Here is a 17251-nt window from a genome sequence, read left to right as displayed (position 1 = left end):
ACAATATACACCAAGAATAAAGAATACAACACATTTTAAAAAAGATAACAATGAAAGTAGGTTTACATTCGAATTGCATTTCTCTATTTTCTCCTTTATTTATGCGTTAATATTATAAATTTATCTATTATTTATAGCAATATGAACTGATTATTTTATCCATTAAATAAAATTAAATTTACCTTATATGAAGATTTTTAGAAAATTTGTCATTAAAGCCCTGTTAAAGTATTTCAACGTGGATAAAGCCTATCTGGAATTAAAGAGCACTAAACTTCTCATTGGTTCACTGAATTTAATCGTTGTGCCGTTTTGGTTAAAGTCGAAAAAATGTGAAAAATCGATTCTATAAAGTGATACTTCCAATAAGTTGATTTTAGTGAAAAAGTTTTGTCACCTTCGTACGACTTTTCGTTTTTGAGACATATATTTTTAAATTATCAATTATTTATAAGTAATAGAAACAATTATATTTATTACCTTGTAAAACAAATTGTATTATATCTAATAGTATAATTTGTCTCCCTTGTTATTTTGTTATTTAAAAATAAAATAAAATGATGTAGATAAACTAGAATATTGAATATGAAGGTATTTGTAATCCAAGATATATGAATTTTTCAATTAATAATAATTTATAGATATGTGTGAAGTTATATTATTGTTTATTGTTGCATTGTTAAAACTGTAGACAAATTAATTCTGAAGACGGAGATGAACTTCGAAGTGTTGTTTATGTAAAGAAATATTGGAGTTTATATTTATAAAATAATTTATGAGAGGTACATTAAGAATTTATATAATTAAATTGAGCCTTTCTGGTACAGGATTAAATTATATAGTAGATATATTTTGTTTGTGATGAAATTTTCTTAACGCTAGGGCAGGTAAAATAAATTATTTATTTATAATTAACAAAATTTTAGTTTATTCATTCATTCAAATATTAATAATTTCCTCCATATATTTTATGGAAGCTAATATTAGTTATTGCGTTGTTGCAGGTAAGCCAGGCAAAGAGGAGGTTTCTGATGCCCAAAGAGTCGGTGAGTTTGGTGATGCATAAACAGTTTATATGCGTGTATAATATATTTATATTTATACCGCAGAATCTCGCTTATCCGAATCACGTTAGTCTGGACCATTCCATGATCCGAACCACCTCTTTAAAAAAATCGATTTGTTGAAGATTTGATATTATGTATGTAGTAAATACATAAATACATTGAATAAAATCGTATTATCAATACCTTACGTGCTAAGAGCTAAATAATCTAGTTAACAATACCAGCTCCTTTTATTTAAAGTAAAATCCAAGCTATATATTAAAATTTTAAAGCGTTATTTATTTTCTCAATTTCTTTATTGATGGATATAATTAACCTTTTCATTAAATTATACTTCAGTGCATTCAAACATACTTAATATAGTTTCTGTTTTGTTCGGAAGAAGAAGCTGCCACAGTTCTAGAAAAGTATTATTTCAAGTTCCTAACGCATAAATTCCAGATTATTTCACAAGAAAATAATTAAAAATAAATTTCTGAACAATAGTTAATTATTGTAAAAATATTTTTTTGTAAATACATTTATAATTTTTGTTTTTTTATTTATGAAGTGACATTTTTCGATAATCCAAATCCCCTTGGTTTCCATTAGTTGAGATTATTTTTTTTTCGACTTACGACTGGTCTAGACACTTAGTCATTACTAGCTCTGATTATAGTAAAAACTATTACATACAAATTTATGTTAGTATGAATGTGATTAATGTTTTTTATTATTATATATATAAGATGATACACGAAAGGTCGAGTAAGGTACAAAAAATAGTTGAAGAAATTGTTTATTCTTGAATAAATTTATTAGGGTTACGAATTAACAGTTTAAAAAAATTATTTATTAATAGCCCTAAAATATTTAGTTCCTAACAAATAATTTTTTCTGCTAGTTTTTCTCGACCGTCAATTAATTAAATACGGTGAACTAACAATCTTCTAAATATTATATTTAGTTCAAAATATTACTTTACTCATTTTGCTCAATTTTTATTAATCTATGTACTTAGTTTTAATCTTCATTTCTTCTTTTTATTTATTTCTTTCTTTATATGTGTTTACATTTTATGATTTTAGTATGAATTTGTTCAATTGTATCACTCTTACTTACTGCTCAAGGAAGTGACAGATTTTGATATTTATTAATAAATAATAAAAATGTATAATAATCCTAAATTGGTAAAAAAAGAAGATAATGTGAATTTTTTTGTGTTGGTATTGCTATCTCATGCCCAAGTTTTTATTTTCCCAATTTTTTTTTTTAAAAGTGGTTTACTACTGAAAAGGTGTGTCATTTAAATTTAAGAAATATTACATTTTGTCTCTCTAACATTTTTTATGAGTGACAATCCATCCAAACTAAATGGTCAGACGTGTTAGTATAGTAAATATTTTGAGCAAATAAGAAATATTTGAAAAAAATTGATCTGTATGTTTTACTTTAACTATCTTGACGCTGAAGAGTAGTGTTGTAACAAAAATCATAATGATTAAAACATATATCATAAAAAAAAATCCTAAATTACAAAATGTTTTAATCCATTGATAGCTCAATATAAATTAGCTAAATATATATTTGATAGAGTATTAACTTTAATGTGCCTCATTAATTATTATTGAGTGAGCGGTTGTGGGGTCTGGGCACGCTCCTTCTAATAGCACACTCCTGCTTCCGAGGGTTCACTATTCCTCCATTATTGTTTCGAGCTATAAATTATTTTAATGGGATATTAAGATCCTCCCCCCCCAAAAAAAATTATTTTTCATTTCATTATCATCCCCCAATTCTTTATTACGCAAATTAAAGAACTACTGAGACGATTTGGGTAATGAGAAGTTAGAGGTGTTTTTGAATGAGGTGGAATATCCAACCAATTTCAGTTATTAAGGATTTACTTGTCAAATTCTTCAGATAAGCTTCTCACTCTAAAAGAGATTTCTCTGTAATAAAAGTACGCTGAACGTGTTTGCAACATCTCGCTCACTGACTTTTTGATTAATGTATCTCAAAAATAACAGTGCCATTAAACTTTTTAAAAAAATATTAAAATGGTTTCTCTTATGCTAAAGATTTTTAATTAGGCTGTGTAAAAAATACAGACGTTAAGTGGTTTTAATAAATTATTTTCAGTACCTAAAAAAAATTTTTTAGAAAAACTTTAAAACTATACATGTTCTAAAATATTATAACCTATGAAATTAGAATCATCTAAATCGGATTAATATTAGCAAAGATTTAGTTTTTAGATCCATGTATATTTTGTGCATAATATGTTATCTCTTTCTTACTATTTAATAAAACCTATGAGTGTATGTCTGTTACTACTCACTCACTGAATTATCAATCCCTGCAAAATTCAATGTCTATAATAGTGATATTAATGGTGGTTCTCCATATGTTTTATTTGCGCAATAATACTGAGTTTCCAACAATTCAGATTCTGAGTGGTTTAAAAAACATCATTTGTAGAGCTTAAAAATCATTGTATTTTCAAATAATTTAAAACATGTACATCATAGACATTCATTAAAAAAAAAAATCTACCTATCAAAACCAAAATCATCTAAATCGGATTAGTAGGAATAACAGCAGGGAGGGAAAACTGTATTTTATTCTTAAACTCGAAAAAAAAATACTATTTATTGACTCTTTGATTACTGTATTGCAAAAACAACTATGCCTATAAGTTGAAATTATTAAAGACGTCTATGATTTAAACGTGAAATAAGACTGAGTTTAAAAAATGTCGGACTTGGTTTAAAAAAATTGTTTCTTAAGCGAACAGGAATAGGGCTATTAAAACGGTCCTTAAGACGGTATTCCCTAATAGTAGTTACGTAATATAGAGCTGAGCGTGACGCGGTAAGACCCCACGGGACAAGACAAGAGATTCAATGCGACCCCAGGATTTATTATTATCAGCCAGAGTGGATTTATTAAAATTATTATTAATTAGAGAACCGACTCCTAACGAGGCGGCTTCTTTTTTCTCAAAGCTCCCGAAGACAGTGGGCTTCCATAGAGAGCTAGCGTTTTGAACGCTACCGCTGCGATCTATTTCCGTCCTCATCATCTCTACTAATTAGGAGCTGTTTCGATAAATCATGGCGATCTCACTGCGGGACACCTCTGCCCTTGGAGCCTCTTCTAGGTGTTCCTTTGTGGAGCAAGCCTTTTGCCAAGCGGTCGGGCTTCTCATCTTTTAATTAACTCAAATGAGATGGAAAATTTTTCAGAGCTGGCTCTAATCAAAAGGAACAATTCAGAAAGTTGTATCATTTCTCTTAGAAGTATATTACTATAAGGAAAGTGTTACTAAATCCATATCTTTGACAGCAATACATCACAATTCTGTTTAATAATAGCTACAATTATTACTATATTTATGTAGAAGTTATTGCATCTGGATTTTATTCAAGAGATAATGTTGGGGACAATATATAAAAAAAAAAAACACTATAAATTAAGGTTTTTTTATATATCCTTATGATAATTTATTTGTGGTAAATTTTAGTTATGGATATTTGTGTGCATAATTGTACTTTATAAAAAAAGTTTCAAGCTGTGCCAAAAACGGTCTTCACAATAGTACACTGTATGTGCATAGTCATAAAAATGCTAAAGAATCTCATTTTACTTCTTCCTAGTTCATACTAGGAGATTTAAAAAATAATAATAAAAAAAAAATTGTGTTTATATATTGACAAATATTTGTATATACCGCGATCACTTTACCTTTATCCCCCCATTTAGTATTGGTAGGGCCTAATTCAAACCACCAAACGTTCTTCATCATTCCATTCAAAACAATAAGAATTTCGTTCCCCCATCAAGTTTTCCCCCAGTCAATAATCCCCACTTTTTTGAGGATCGAAATGCCTCCGGTAGGATTACTCGACTCCTGAATCGATTCTAGGCTGATTAAACAATAACAATTTTCCACTGGCGAACTCAAACTTGTGTCTAATATGTAGTAGTAGGTATCTTACTCTCTACTGTTAAACAAATTCCAGATTGTCTCTCGCCACTAGCAACTTAAACGTACTCGGATAAGAATAAACATAACATTGATAAATGTTTTGAGGAGTTAAATAGATTTAACTCTCATTTGAGTATATCAACCGACCACTGGCTGAGCGAGCGGATGAGGCGAGAGTCGAATCAGTAATGGCGACGGAGGAAGGGAAAAGATAAGAGCGGAAGATTGGGTCAATCGAGGAGGTAACAGTGGCCTTCGACTTCTTCTTGTATCTTCCGATTCGTCACTCTTCTTTGTTTGTCCACTTCCTTTGTCTTCTCTTCGCCGCCACTCTTTAATTATTTTTTCTAGCACTGTTTTCACGGCTTCTTAGAAATCTATTTAAAATCAACTCAGCTGGTGCAAAGTAATCATTCTCGATTTCCACTGAGGTTTAAGGAGAAAAAAAAATTTTTTTTCGGGGCACCAAAAGTCGAGATGGTTTTTGGGCAATTGACTTACAGGCTTGGCAATTGCTATAATTTTTTTGGTTGAAGGATTTATATAATTCTGCGCTTTAGTGTAGTAAAATCATGGACGGATCTGGCAAGGTGTACTTGAGGAATGATTCACCAAACTGACTAATTAAAAATGTTTTAGAATCACGATTATCCAACAAAGGTATCCTAGGGCGTTTTTACCTATAAATTGCCAAATAAAATAATAATACCTATCAAAAAAGGATATTGTAAATAATACTTCTACATATTAATGTAAATATTGTTATTCATAATAAAAGAGTAAAATTAATTTCGAAATATGGTTGTATATTTTAGAGTAAATTGAATAAATTAACTAATTATTTCATATTTTTAATAGTACTTTTGTTTCTAATATCTAATTTAAAACAAATTTTAACATACATCAGTCCTTTTGGAATTTGATTAGAATAAAATAAAATTTTATTTTTAATATGTTGCAGTTAATCTTGGAGTTAAAGTTATTTTGATAACCTTTAATCCCAAGAATTACTCCTTAAAAAGAACACCATTTACATAAAATATTTAGTAGTAGTGTTATTTATCAATAATGTTTTGAATTTATTAAAAAAAATAACATACAATAAATACGAACAGGTATTTAATAATTTAAAGTGTATTAATTAATGTGTTCCTCTCTGCCTTGTACTAAGATATTGTACCCAAGTTATTCCGAAACCACATTAATATTTTTCAGAGAAATGGTGAAAATACTTTTCTTTTCACATTAATTCATAAATATTGGTAAGATAAAAATAGCTAACAGTTTTAATATTATATAATATGAATACAATATATATTTTTATTCATTTATTATTACTAAAAACGCCGCTTACATTCCACCTAGTAAAATATTATCACGTCGAATATTGTCGCATAGCGACCTGAGTTCTCAGTGAGGACAAGTTACTATCAGTGTAGACAAGTTACTAAGACCCAGTGTAGACAGGAGATAAAACATGCTTTAGCGCATGATGGACCAGCATACAAGCGTACAATGTGAACACAGCTGAATAGATTTACAGAAAAAATCAACAATGAACAAAGATCGGATTTTCGATTCGATTAAGTGCGCCCTCAAAAGAGTTTATTGCAAATTTTCATATATTGTTTGCCAGAGGTTTAAAGATTAGAAAGTTTTGTTTTTTCATCTTTAAAATGATTGTCTTCATTATTCGGCATAATTATTTTCATGTCTTTACAAAAACACAAATTCGCTAAGCAACAAAAGATCAAGGCTAAAACTTCTATCCTACTTCGATCTTGTGAAAATTGAGCATACAATATGGCGGCTAATAGAACGGAATGGACTATCAGATATATTAGGGACGGCTTATGGGATATAGATTTTCCCGTTGGACAAAGGACGTTATCATCAGACCCTCATGACAGAACTCATCACTTAGAGAAGCCGTCACCTCAGCTCTAATATAACAATGTATTCAGTTATAACAGTTATACCTAATGTACATCCTCCAATATGGCGGCTATTCCATTAGAGTAATCTATCCATCGGGAGTATTTGTAGGAGCCGAGCGATTTGTCTGTGAGGCGATGCGGAACCCGGCAAATACCTTGATGAGGGCCCTACCTGTTCCCACTCACTGCCTGATTGATTAGAGAGTCCCTTTTTTATTTCCCTTTTCGAGGGCATGCGTCATTTGCCCCAATACAATCCGCCAATGACATTTCCTATCCACTTAGCGCTCTTAACATACTAACTCTTAACTCGTAGGTCTCAGATCGATTTAACCCAGGTTCGCTCACTAAATAGGAATACACTAATAAAATTTTCCTTTTCTCTAGATGAAAACAGTTTTCCAAGAACCAGTGATTTCGGAAAATGGAACACTAATACATTGTTCAAACCATCCTAAATCAAAACGCAGCTAGCTGGTGGTGTTACAGAGATCCCACCTCAGTTTGCAGCATGCGTTATCCGATGACTCGCTTTGGATCAAATGACGATTGTGGTTTACGTGTTTCCGGTGGGATCACGTTAAGTTGCAGATATTATAGTAAGGTCGATTTAAAATTGTTCACATCAGTGTAATGTAAAAAGGGATATTATACATACACTAAGGATCTACTGGGGCCGCGATCCATAGGACCCTTCAACTCCTGTCATTGACAATTAAAAACTAATACTAAATGAACTGAGAAGCACGATAACGTCAAGGAAAATTGAGTAGCTTATATCGATTGAAATTGATGTACTTAAAAAAAGACTTTGAAGAAGTAATTCTTGGTCTTTTTTTTTATGAAAAATCAAGAAGGTATCAATATTCAAAATTTTATTAACAAAACATAGTATTTTTAGCTCGTAGCTCAGAAAGTATACATTTTTTTCATGGTTATTGTATGCCAATCGATTCGTCTCTTTAGAAAAAATATTACTGATTCTATTAAATAATTTTTTATTTAATAAAAATTTTAAAAACGTAATGAGAATGTCAGCTAAGTAGGTAAAAATACATTATTTTTATGAAAAAGTCTATGACGTTTTCTTTTTGGTCAATCCTCCGCCGGACCTTCCCCGATGTACGAAATGTCACAATCTCACAAACACAAAAAAAAGCAATCCTTCCCTTCCGGACCCGCCCCATCACTATATGGAGAGCTTCAATTCCGTACTGCAGGGATTTATTCGCGGTGGTTCCCTTCTTTGACTTAAAAAAAAATATGTGGTACCCTTGTTGGGATAATAACATTTATCCGCACCCTTGTCGGGCTAAAACCAATTGCGGCACAATTATTCTCAGAACCGTTGAATATTTAGGAATATAAGAACAAACAGTACAAACGTGAATACTGGAATTCAATGTATATTATCTATTTTAATTTTTTTTTAAATATTTCTACAGCGTTTGATAATCGCTGCTTAGAGACGGCCTTAAGTTTAATATTCTTTTTTTAATAGTTCGATGAATTTGTGTCTGTCTGCGAAATGGATCATTTCTGTATGCCCAAGAAAATAAAATTATCATTTTTATAGAAACAAATACAAAAAAACAACAAGGCTAATTAGAAAAATCATAAATGGAGTAGAACAGGAGTATTTAACTGTTTTTACCTGTTGGCACTTTAACAGTTTATCTGTTAGGTAGCAGAAACCAACAATGAAATTGGTTATTGATTTTCTTTGTTATTTTGTTTAATGTTGAATGTTTCTAATAATATTTTAACAAACAATACCATACTTAGTATAAATAATATATATATATCATACTAATCGTAAAATATATCATACTAAGGCCCGATGCTTTATTTTAATAGTAACACATCTGATAAAGTTTATTTTTAACTTATCCTTTAGAATGTACAATTTTTTTTTAATGTATTTCATTTGTTCAAGTATTGTATCTAATAATACTTTGGCAATAATTTGTTTGTCATGAGTTATTCATTATTATTTTCCGACAGTTGTTCAACAACAATATTTATTGCTAATTATTTGACTTGACAATGCTGTCATAGACTGCCCTCGGGTAGAAGGTTGTTCTGTGGGATTACGTAAAGTAAAAGAGAAAAACTTATTGCGAAATTATACCTGATCGTTGATGAGTTATTCAATTAATTTTGTAATGAATTCGTTTATTATTTTTAATTAACTCATTGGTCATATTGAACATTAATTATTTTTATGTATACAATTCAAAATTATTGTTATGTTTTTTAAAAACAGTAAGCATTATCAGTTTCCTTCATAACCGAGATGCGCTGTTATACTTTGTTATGTATAAGTGTTATACATGAGATGACAGTTTAATCATCTTTCTCTGTATCATTACTTTTACTATTTATAATTTTTTTTATTTAGCGTTATTTATTTAAAAAGTTGGCATGTGTTTTTTTTAAGTTTGGATTTTTTTTTTTTTGATTATCAATCATAACACAATGTTGCCCGTAATTCACGTCTCTTGGTTTAATTACAAACACTAGAAGGCCCCTACTTATAATGTATTGCAGGAAAAATTGAGTGGATATATTTTCCCCCTCTTCCTTTTCTGTTGGGAACGTTTATATAACAATATAATTGAAATAAAAGTAAAACTCGTATGAGGAAGGACGGGTTAATATAAAAGTTACCGATCTATTCTATTCAAAGCGTGAATTTATTGTTAATATTGGATAAAATCTTTCGATGTAGGTACCGTAAAATGAGGTGAGAATGTGCCAGTTTGGTTGAAAATAGGCCTTCAGAAAATCAATGTTCTTAAGATTGATATTAAAGCTACATGTTTTCACGATTACCACGGGGCAGCGTTATATTGGGTCCATATCAACAAGTGTTTTCAGACTCCATATTTTAATAATTTGCTGTTTTGGTGTAACCTATAAAAAGAGTTAGTACTCGTCACTAAAAAAGTTCACATGGTGTGGTGAGATTGTACCACATTTTTTTTTTTTTTTGTAATTCTAGACTAACACTCCCCATTAGAATAGCTACTATTGATAATTTATTCAAAGCGATAATTTTCCTACTTAAATTTTTTAAAGAAAATTACAAAGATGTCTGTAACTCTGACCAGGTTTTGACTTTTTATAAATTTTAAACCTAAATTGTCTTTATAGGGTGATTATTATATATTTTTTTTAGAGCTTATTTGTTTTCGTTCCAAAATATTTTTTTCACAGATGCTAGTATAAAATGTGTGAACATTTAAAAATGATTTTGCATATATGTATTTGATTTTTATCAAATTCATTCAATTGATTTAGGGATCTAAATAATTTATAATAACTAGTTCTACAAATAGTTCCAGAAAAGAAAAAATATATGAAACTAGTAAGAAATAAATAAAAAGTATTTGATTCGTGACAAAATACACAAAGACAAAAAAAAAATTATTTTGAATGGCAAAGGATTCCGAAGAACATATTTTTATATCTCATTAATACTCGATTTTTGCATAGAATCTTTGGCTCGACTGATCCTGTTAAGTCGATTTCGTGAACTTAAATGTATCTATCAGTATGACTAACAGAAATAGTGATAAAGATAAATCAAGTCGAAGCTACTCCCTTTCGGATATAGTAGGGGAGGATTTTAGGATACTTTGAAAACGTTTGGGGTGACAGAAATAAAAGCTGATAAACTTGTTTTTTATTGACCTACCATGTATATTTTTTAGGGGTAGATAAAGCGTCCTTTAGGAAATTCTCTCCCCGCTTTCAGACTACTCTTAGCTGTAATTATTTTGAATATCTACTTATTTGTCATTTTATAAAATATACATATTTGACCTGTAGAAAATATTGTAGACCGAATACTTAAACTTCAACCCCATTCTGGCTAATGTGAGGTTTAGAGCTTCGCTTTAGGAATTTCCGCTAAAAAAGTTCCCTTGCGAGACGGAGCATTACAAAACAAACACGTGTTGAAACAATAGCTTTGGAAACGATCATGTTTGTTTTTAACGCTCTGTTGCAAGCGTTTTCTATCTATATTCGCTAGTATCTAGGCATTATTTATATTATTACGTTATATAATGTAGTTATATATATTTAATGCAGTTATGTATACGTAATGCAGTAATATATAATGTAATTTTTTAATTTGTAAGGTTTCGAACTCCTCCATTGCACCTCCGAATTGTGTGAAGTACCTTTTGGGGTTCTCGACTTGTTCATTCAACCCCAAAATTTCATTCTGTTTTTCAAGAAAAACTAAAGAGAAATTCCTAAGGTCGTAGAGATGGAGATCTGCTGTTAATATCAAAATACAAATTTATAATCAGTAGATTATTATATACTTTTTTTAATTTTGATTATGTGTTTATTCATTTATTTATTCTGAATTATACTTAATATTACTTAGTACTCAAGAAGGTAAATTATTTGGTGTATGTTTTGTGTATTTACCTATTAAAGAAATGTATAAAATAAATAAGTTGATTTGTGTTGCTTACAAAACGTATATTTAGTATATTACTAAACGTAAGTTTAGTTCTGAAATATGTGTAGACGAGTGAATACTACGCAACTCGCAATTCAGGTGATCTTATTTACCCGATTTCTTTCGTCTTGTTGAAGAAACTTTAAACAAATTTTATATTTTATCAAAATACTATTCCGTATTATACACTAGGCTGCTACTCCAGAAAAGTAAAAAAGTTATTATATAAATATTCAATGGTTCAAACCTTCCATAGACTTTTTTTAAGATCAACATGAACTCCAAATTTTGTTTTCTTTTTTAAAAAAAATATACGAAATGAACCAACGTTTCGGAGTACTCTCCTTCGTCTGCAGGATTCTCATGCACAACATTTTTTTTCTATATCAAGGATACCTTTGTCCAATCAGTACAGTTTTATTTCATCATTTAAGAAAAAAAAAAAACTATTACTTAAATAAAAGGCAACCACTTAGACTACCTATCTTTGTCACACTAAGCGAAACTTTTTTATATATATAAAAAAAATAAGTTAATAGTTTAAAAAACGGATGGAATGTTTGGATCACTAAAGATTTATATCATAATCTAAAAATTCAACAATTAAATCGAATATGGATCGAATGATCGGTGAAGGGGAATTCCAGTGGTGGTAAATACTCATTTTTGGATCACCTTCAGCAACTTATTAATTTTTCTTTAGTCCTATCCGGTGTCATTTTTGCACCGCGATCCATAGGGTGATCGATATCATTAGAGGTGGATCAAACAGTGACCATTTCTGGTCATTTTTTCAACCAATAATACAGCCTGTTAAATATTTATTTAGTTGCTAGTGCTTACAAAAACGGTGTGTACTTTTAGAAGTTTTGGCACTCTATGTAAAGTGAGAAAGCAACCCTTCAGTTGTTTTCCTAACCAGTGCCATCCTTACCCCTTATTCCTGTGATTCATAAAGTGAGGAGTACGATTGCTTCAAGAAAGATTTAGCAGTTTATCACTGATGTTGATAGAAAATTATTCAAAGAAATATATTTATAAGAAGTAATTCATGATTTTGCAAATCAAAATTGAAGAAAAGTACTTTGTTGTAAATTGTTTCTTTTTTCTTTTTAATGTTTGTTACTTTTCAAATGTTAAATATATTTTCGAATTCGAATGGCGTGTTGTTTGTAACCTAAAGGTGTTCGGAAAATAATCTGGAGGTCCCGAGTGGCCGCTTCCCAAAGATGGCCCATGTCATATCCATCGCCGAAACCATGTTTTCCGGTTTGGTTTCCGTCGATTAAGGACTGACCAAAAACTATTGAAGACGCGGCAAGCAAAAAGAGAAGACATCCTGAAGTGTCCTCCAGAAGAGAGGAGAGTTTAGGTAGGGCGGGTAAGCCGAAGGTAAGTGGCAGTGAATAGGGCCCATTACCCAGTAGTTTGTTCCTTTGTCAGTAAGTCACCTGGGAACACCTGGTCTCTTCTCACAATACCTCCTCTGCTCTTGCCACCTTTCGGTCCTCTCCTCTACTTCTACATTGCTAGCCTTTCTAGACTCATCGATTTCGCATCAAGTACTTCAGTCTCCTTCTATCTTGTCCAATTCACATTCACGCCTTATGAAACTTACATAATACTCCTCATAAGTAAAAGGTAAATCTATTTATTTTTTTTTTAATTCAAATCATTATTTCCATGTTTAAGCATAATAGTAACAATCAGATTAGTATATCGTAATGGTAAAGTCATGACATCTGTTGCGTATTGATGAACATTTAATCAACCCAGCTTGTACTAGAATCCAGAAAATTGGATCGCACATCCAGTTTCTTTTCAGTTGTCTCATATCGGGTATCTCAGCCGTACCCATTTTTCTTTTCAATCTGTTGGTATGCCTTTATAGTTTATTATGTAATCGGAGATGAGGCGACGGATGTGTTGGTCAAAAGTTGATTGGACTAGGCGTTGATGACCAAAAGGTTTTACGCCTGTAAACAACAAACAAACCAAACTTGATTGGTTTAATTCAGTACGCAGAGTTTGGCTATTATATACCTACAAAGCAGCTTCTGTCATTAGTTTTAAAAGTTTGAATTGAACAAATTGAAGTCCTTTTTTATTAAAACTATAAGGAGTTATAGGAACAAGTAGTTTGTTTAGTGATTTACAGTTTCTTTCTAAGACCATTTTCCATATGACTGTTATCTGTCATGCAAGTAGTATCATAACAGTAAGAAAGTATGACAGAGCTTGTTTACAGGCAACGTAGTACGTTACGTAGTAAATGTAAGCTCGGAAACAATATAATCTCGATTGATTCTTAAAAACGTATTATTAAGCACACCTAACTACTTTGACTATTGATAAATAACAAATAGGAAACATTTAACAATGAAATGAAAGGTTGGATAGATTTTTTATTTTAATAATAAAAACAAAATTTTATTTTGCGAAGAACAATAATTGATAGTTCCATTTTATACTTAAAAAATTAACATTTTATTTTAGCCTTAGACTATAGAATCTATACGACCAGGTAGGGTTAAAATGAAAGTGTATGTTAATTTAAAAATTGTAAATTTAACGTCAATAACAATAATTATATTATTATTACTATAATATGAGATGGCTTTTTCTCAATCGTATTGAGAAATATACCACTGTACTGTGCATTCAAACACGTTTCTTACGTTAGTGCACTATCCATTTTTCTAATAGACCTTACTATTGTTACGAACAGTGTGTTCGATTTGGATCACAGGCATCAGGATAAAGCGTATGAGGGGACAAAGATTCTACAACTATCAACGAAATCTTGACAGTACCATAAAACTGTCAAGACAGCAAATGCCATAGTTTACATGATGGTATTAGTGGCTACGACAGCTGTCATCTAATGAGTTCGGTCATTTGTTTTCATAAATGACAAACCTACGGGCCTGACCACTTTAGTTTCTCTCTGGACCTGCCGATTACAACTCTAATATTGAACTACACTCTACAATTCTATTGCTTGCTGTTTATATGCATGGAAATTAAAAATTGTTACCGCGAATTTTGAGGTCTTTTTAAAATTACTCCATATCAACAGGAAAGTAGTTGTTTATTTCTAGAAGGGTTAAACGGTTTCAATTTTTTTTTTTTTCAAGATGATAATAGTAATTAGATGTGAATTTTTAGTAATGGCATAGAATGTTTTTAAAAAAAAGTACAAAGGAAAGAGACTAGTGAGACTGCGGTTGAGACAGTCGCGTTCCCATAGCCCCAGCGCGGGAACGAAAGGCGATACTCTGGTGTAAGTTACCGGAGCTCTGGCACCGCTTCCGACTGACCGCGGGCTGAGAACGCTCCTGCAACAAGTAGCAGGATCGGAGTCATCTTCGGGATCAGGAAGTAATGATAACAATGATAGGAGGAGGATATTGTGAATTAGTGGTGAAGGAGGTTCTGCTCTGCGGCTAAAGGTGACTATTAGGGAGGTGGTGGAGGGGGGAGGCCACGCCCACCTCCCCTAGCCCCGCCAATGGCAGCTCGGATCTCGCCTCCCTCCCTCCTCCCATCTCGGGATCGTCTCGATTTTAAATATTTCCTCAACCACCCAATCAAAACACAATCAGGGCTTGTCTAAACTGTTCATCCTTACGGTGAACATTTTACTGCGAATCTTGTTCTGCCTTCTTGCGACCATTATTACTATCCTTAATCACTGTCATCGTTCAAGGCAAAAAAAAAAACCAGTATTTTCTTATAAAAATATTCACTTATTTATTTTTTTTTCATACTGTTAAGAAATATTACACTGAACCATCGATATTATAAATTGCTCGATTTGTTTAAAAATAACTTTTCAATATTAATATTCTTTAAATATTTCTTCTTAAAAGAATTTTTAAGGTATTATTACTTAAATAATATGAAAGTAAATATTGAGAGGAAACGAAATTGAATACTTTATTTTGATTGAGGTTAGTACAAGCGAGCCGTCTTGGATCCTCGCCATTCGATACGCGTACTGTGGCCGGGCGTGATAGCTTATCATGAGGATGAGGTGGTGGGGAGGGGGTTGGTTCGAAAATAGGGGTGGCCAAAGTGGAGGGGGGAGCCGGCACTTACAGTCGCTCTTAGGGGAGCAGTGCTAGAGTACACGATTACGGTACCGTTAGGTTGGTTTGGCGGTTCGGCAACATCACCAGTACCTGTACCGGAGACATCTGATGGCACTTTGACAGACCGGCGGCATTCATGTTGTCCGTGTCGCCGCTGGCCGCCATGGACCTATCCACCGCCTATAGATACAACCACAATATGATGGAGTACTACACCTGTGAGTAGCCCACTTCTCTTAAAAATAGCTTGGCTTCCACAGGCCTTCCATAATCCACAACTGTTATCCTGATCAGATAAGGAAAAGGATCCCTTACCCATCTTTTTTTCAGATGTAGAAATGCACCATCACTCTTTTGCATTGTAGCTTTTTAGATACCTTCCTTGGTCCATGAGTCAATTCAGATCTGACCTGTTTATGCCAGTCAGATAATTACTAGTTCTGTGATGGCCTAATCAACATATTTATTTGTTAGACTTTGATAAATGTTGTTGTTTATATAGTGTGAGTTTCATCCTTCGAGGTATTTCGGTCCACTGTTTGAGCTGAATGTTATCCGAACCGGTAAACCGAGAAAAATCGGAGATCAAATAAAATATCATAATTAGTAGATTAGTGGAATATGTTATTGGATTTTATATTGTTCTAAAGACATTTTATCGTGCTTGAAATGTGTTTTAAATCTATGAATAAAGCTGTGGTGTGGAAATGAAGAAAGAGTTAAGTTTATAAACTCATACTTGAGTTATACTAAAGTCAATCTACCTTTACGTTCAATGTTTGTTTTATACTATTAAAGGAGATTAATCTCCAAAATGTGTATAATAATATTCCTCAAATATTTTCAAATTTGTATTTACTCCATTTCGCATCTCCAAGCCATATGATCTCGCCATTAAAATGAATGCCTGAAACAAAAGAAAATTATTTAGAGACAAATAAGACTGTATTGTAAGAAAAATATTTTCAAAACTTTAAAAGAAATATAAAAGAGCAATACGTAGTAAATGATGAACCTATATGGTAACAACAGGCAGACCAACCCAATATATTTTATTTTTTATAGTTAAATTTAGTAACAAATACTATATTACTTCAGTTATTTACGGTTTACGATATCTCCCGAAGTAAGAAGACCCATTACTGATAATAGCTTGTCATTTACAAGTATTTAGAATCACATTTAAATTTATGTCTGCCTAAATTAAGCAAATTTTGACTTAAACAAATCATAAGCTAATCCATTATTACCCGAAAAGAATAGGACATTTTTTTCATTTCAAATAAGTACTTCTATTTAAATTCGTGCGCTTATGGGAATGTATCGGAAAATATAAGTTGGCCTAAGTAAATTCAATGTAGGATTTCACAAATGCATTGTTATCAACAATAGATATCCCAAATCCTTTCAATAAAATAAGATTCTAATGCATCTTAATCGATTTAGGTATTGCATCAATACTCTATTTTATGTCTTCACACTTTATAATTCCATTAGAAAAAAATGCAATTGGGGAAAAAAATCAAATTGTTTTTTTAATGATTATCACTTACACTTCATTGTGTTTATTTATTTGTAATAAATAATTATGGCATCTTTTAAGCAGAAAAAGTTATATTTTATTTTATATCAAACCTAAAATAGATCAATGAGCATGATGCTTAATTCGTTAATGCTAATATTAATAATATATTAATTAATTA

General features: G+C 31.3%; 1 protein-coding gene across 4 annotated transcripts in view; it reads left to right on the top strand.

Moving 5' to 3' along the window:
- sv (shaven) overlaps nucleotides 1-17251 on the top strand; it is a 187257-nt gene that overhangs the window by 97717 nt on the left and 72289 nt on the right. Inside the window, exon 1 of one of the 4 annotated variants that reach the window (XM_014421120.2) lies at nucleotides 15644-15766. The exons of the other annotated variants lie outside the window; for them this stretch is intronic. Coding sequence (XP_014276606.1) covers nucleotides 15685-15766 — 82 coding nt within the window. The 5' untranslated portion in view covers nucleotides 15644-15684. Of the gene's footprint in view, nucleotides 1-15643; nucleotides 15767-17251 lie in introns of those variants that run through there. 4 annotated transcript variants of the gene reach the window in all.

Source organism: Halyomorpha halys, unplaced genomic scaffold (genome assembly GCF_000696795.3).
Source record: "Halyomorpha halys isolate HHAL.00 unplaced genomic scaffold, Hhal_1.1 Scaffold304.1, whole genome shotgun sequence".
NCBI classification, from domain to species: Eukaryota; Metazoa; Arthropoda; class Insecta; order Hemiptera; family Pentatomidae; genus Halyomorpha; species Halyomorpha halys.
The sequence above is the reverse complement of the archived record's forward strand: the minus strand, read 5'-3'. Positions and strand labels throughout refer to the sequence as shown.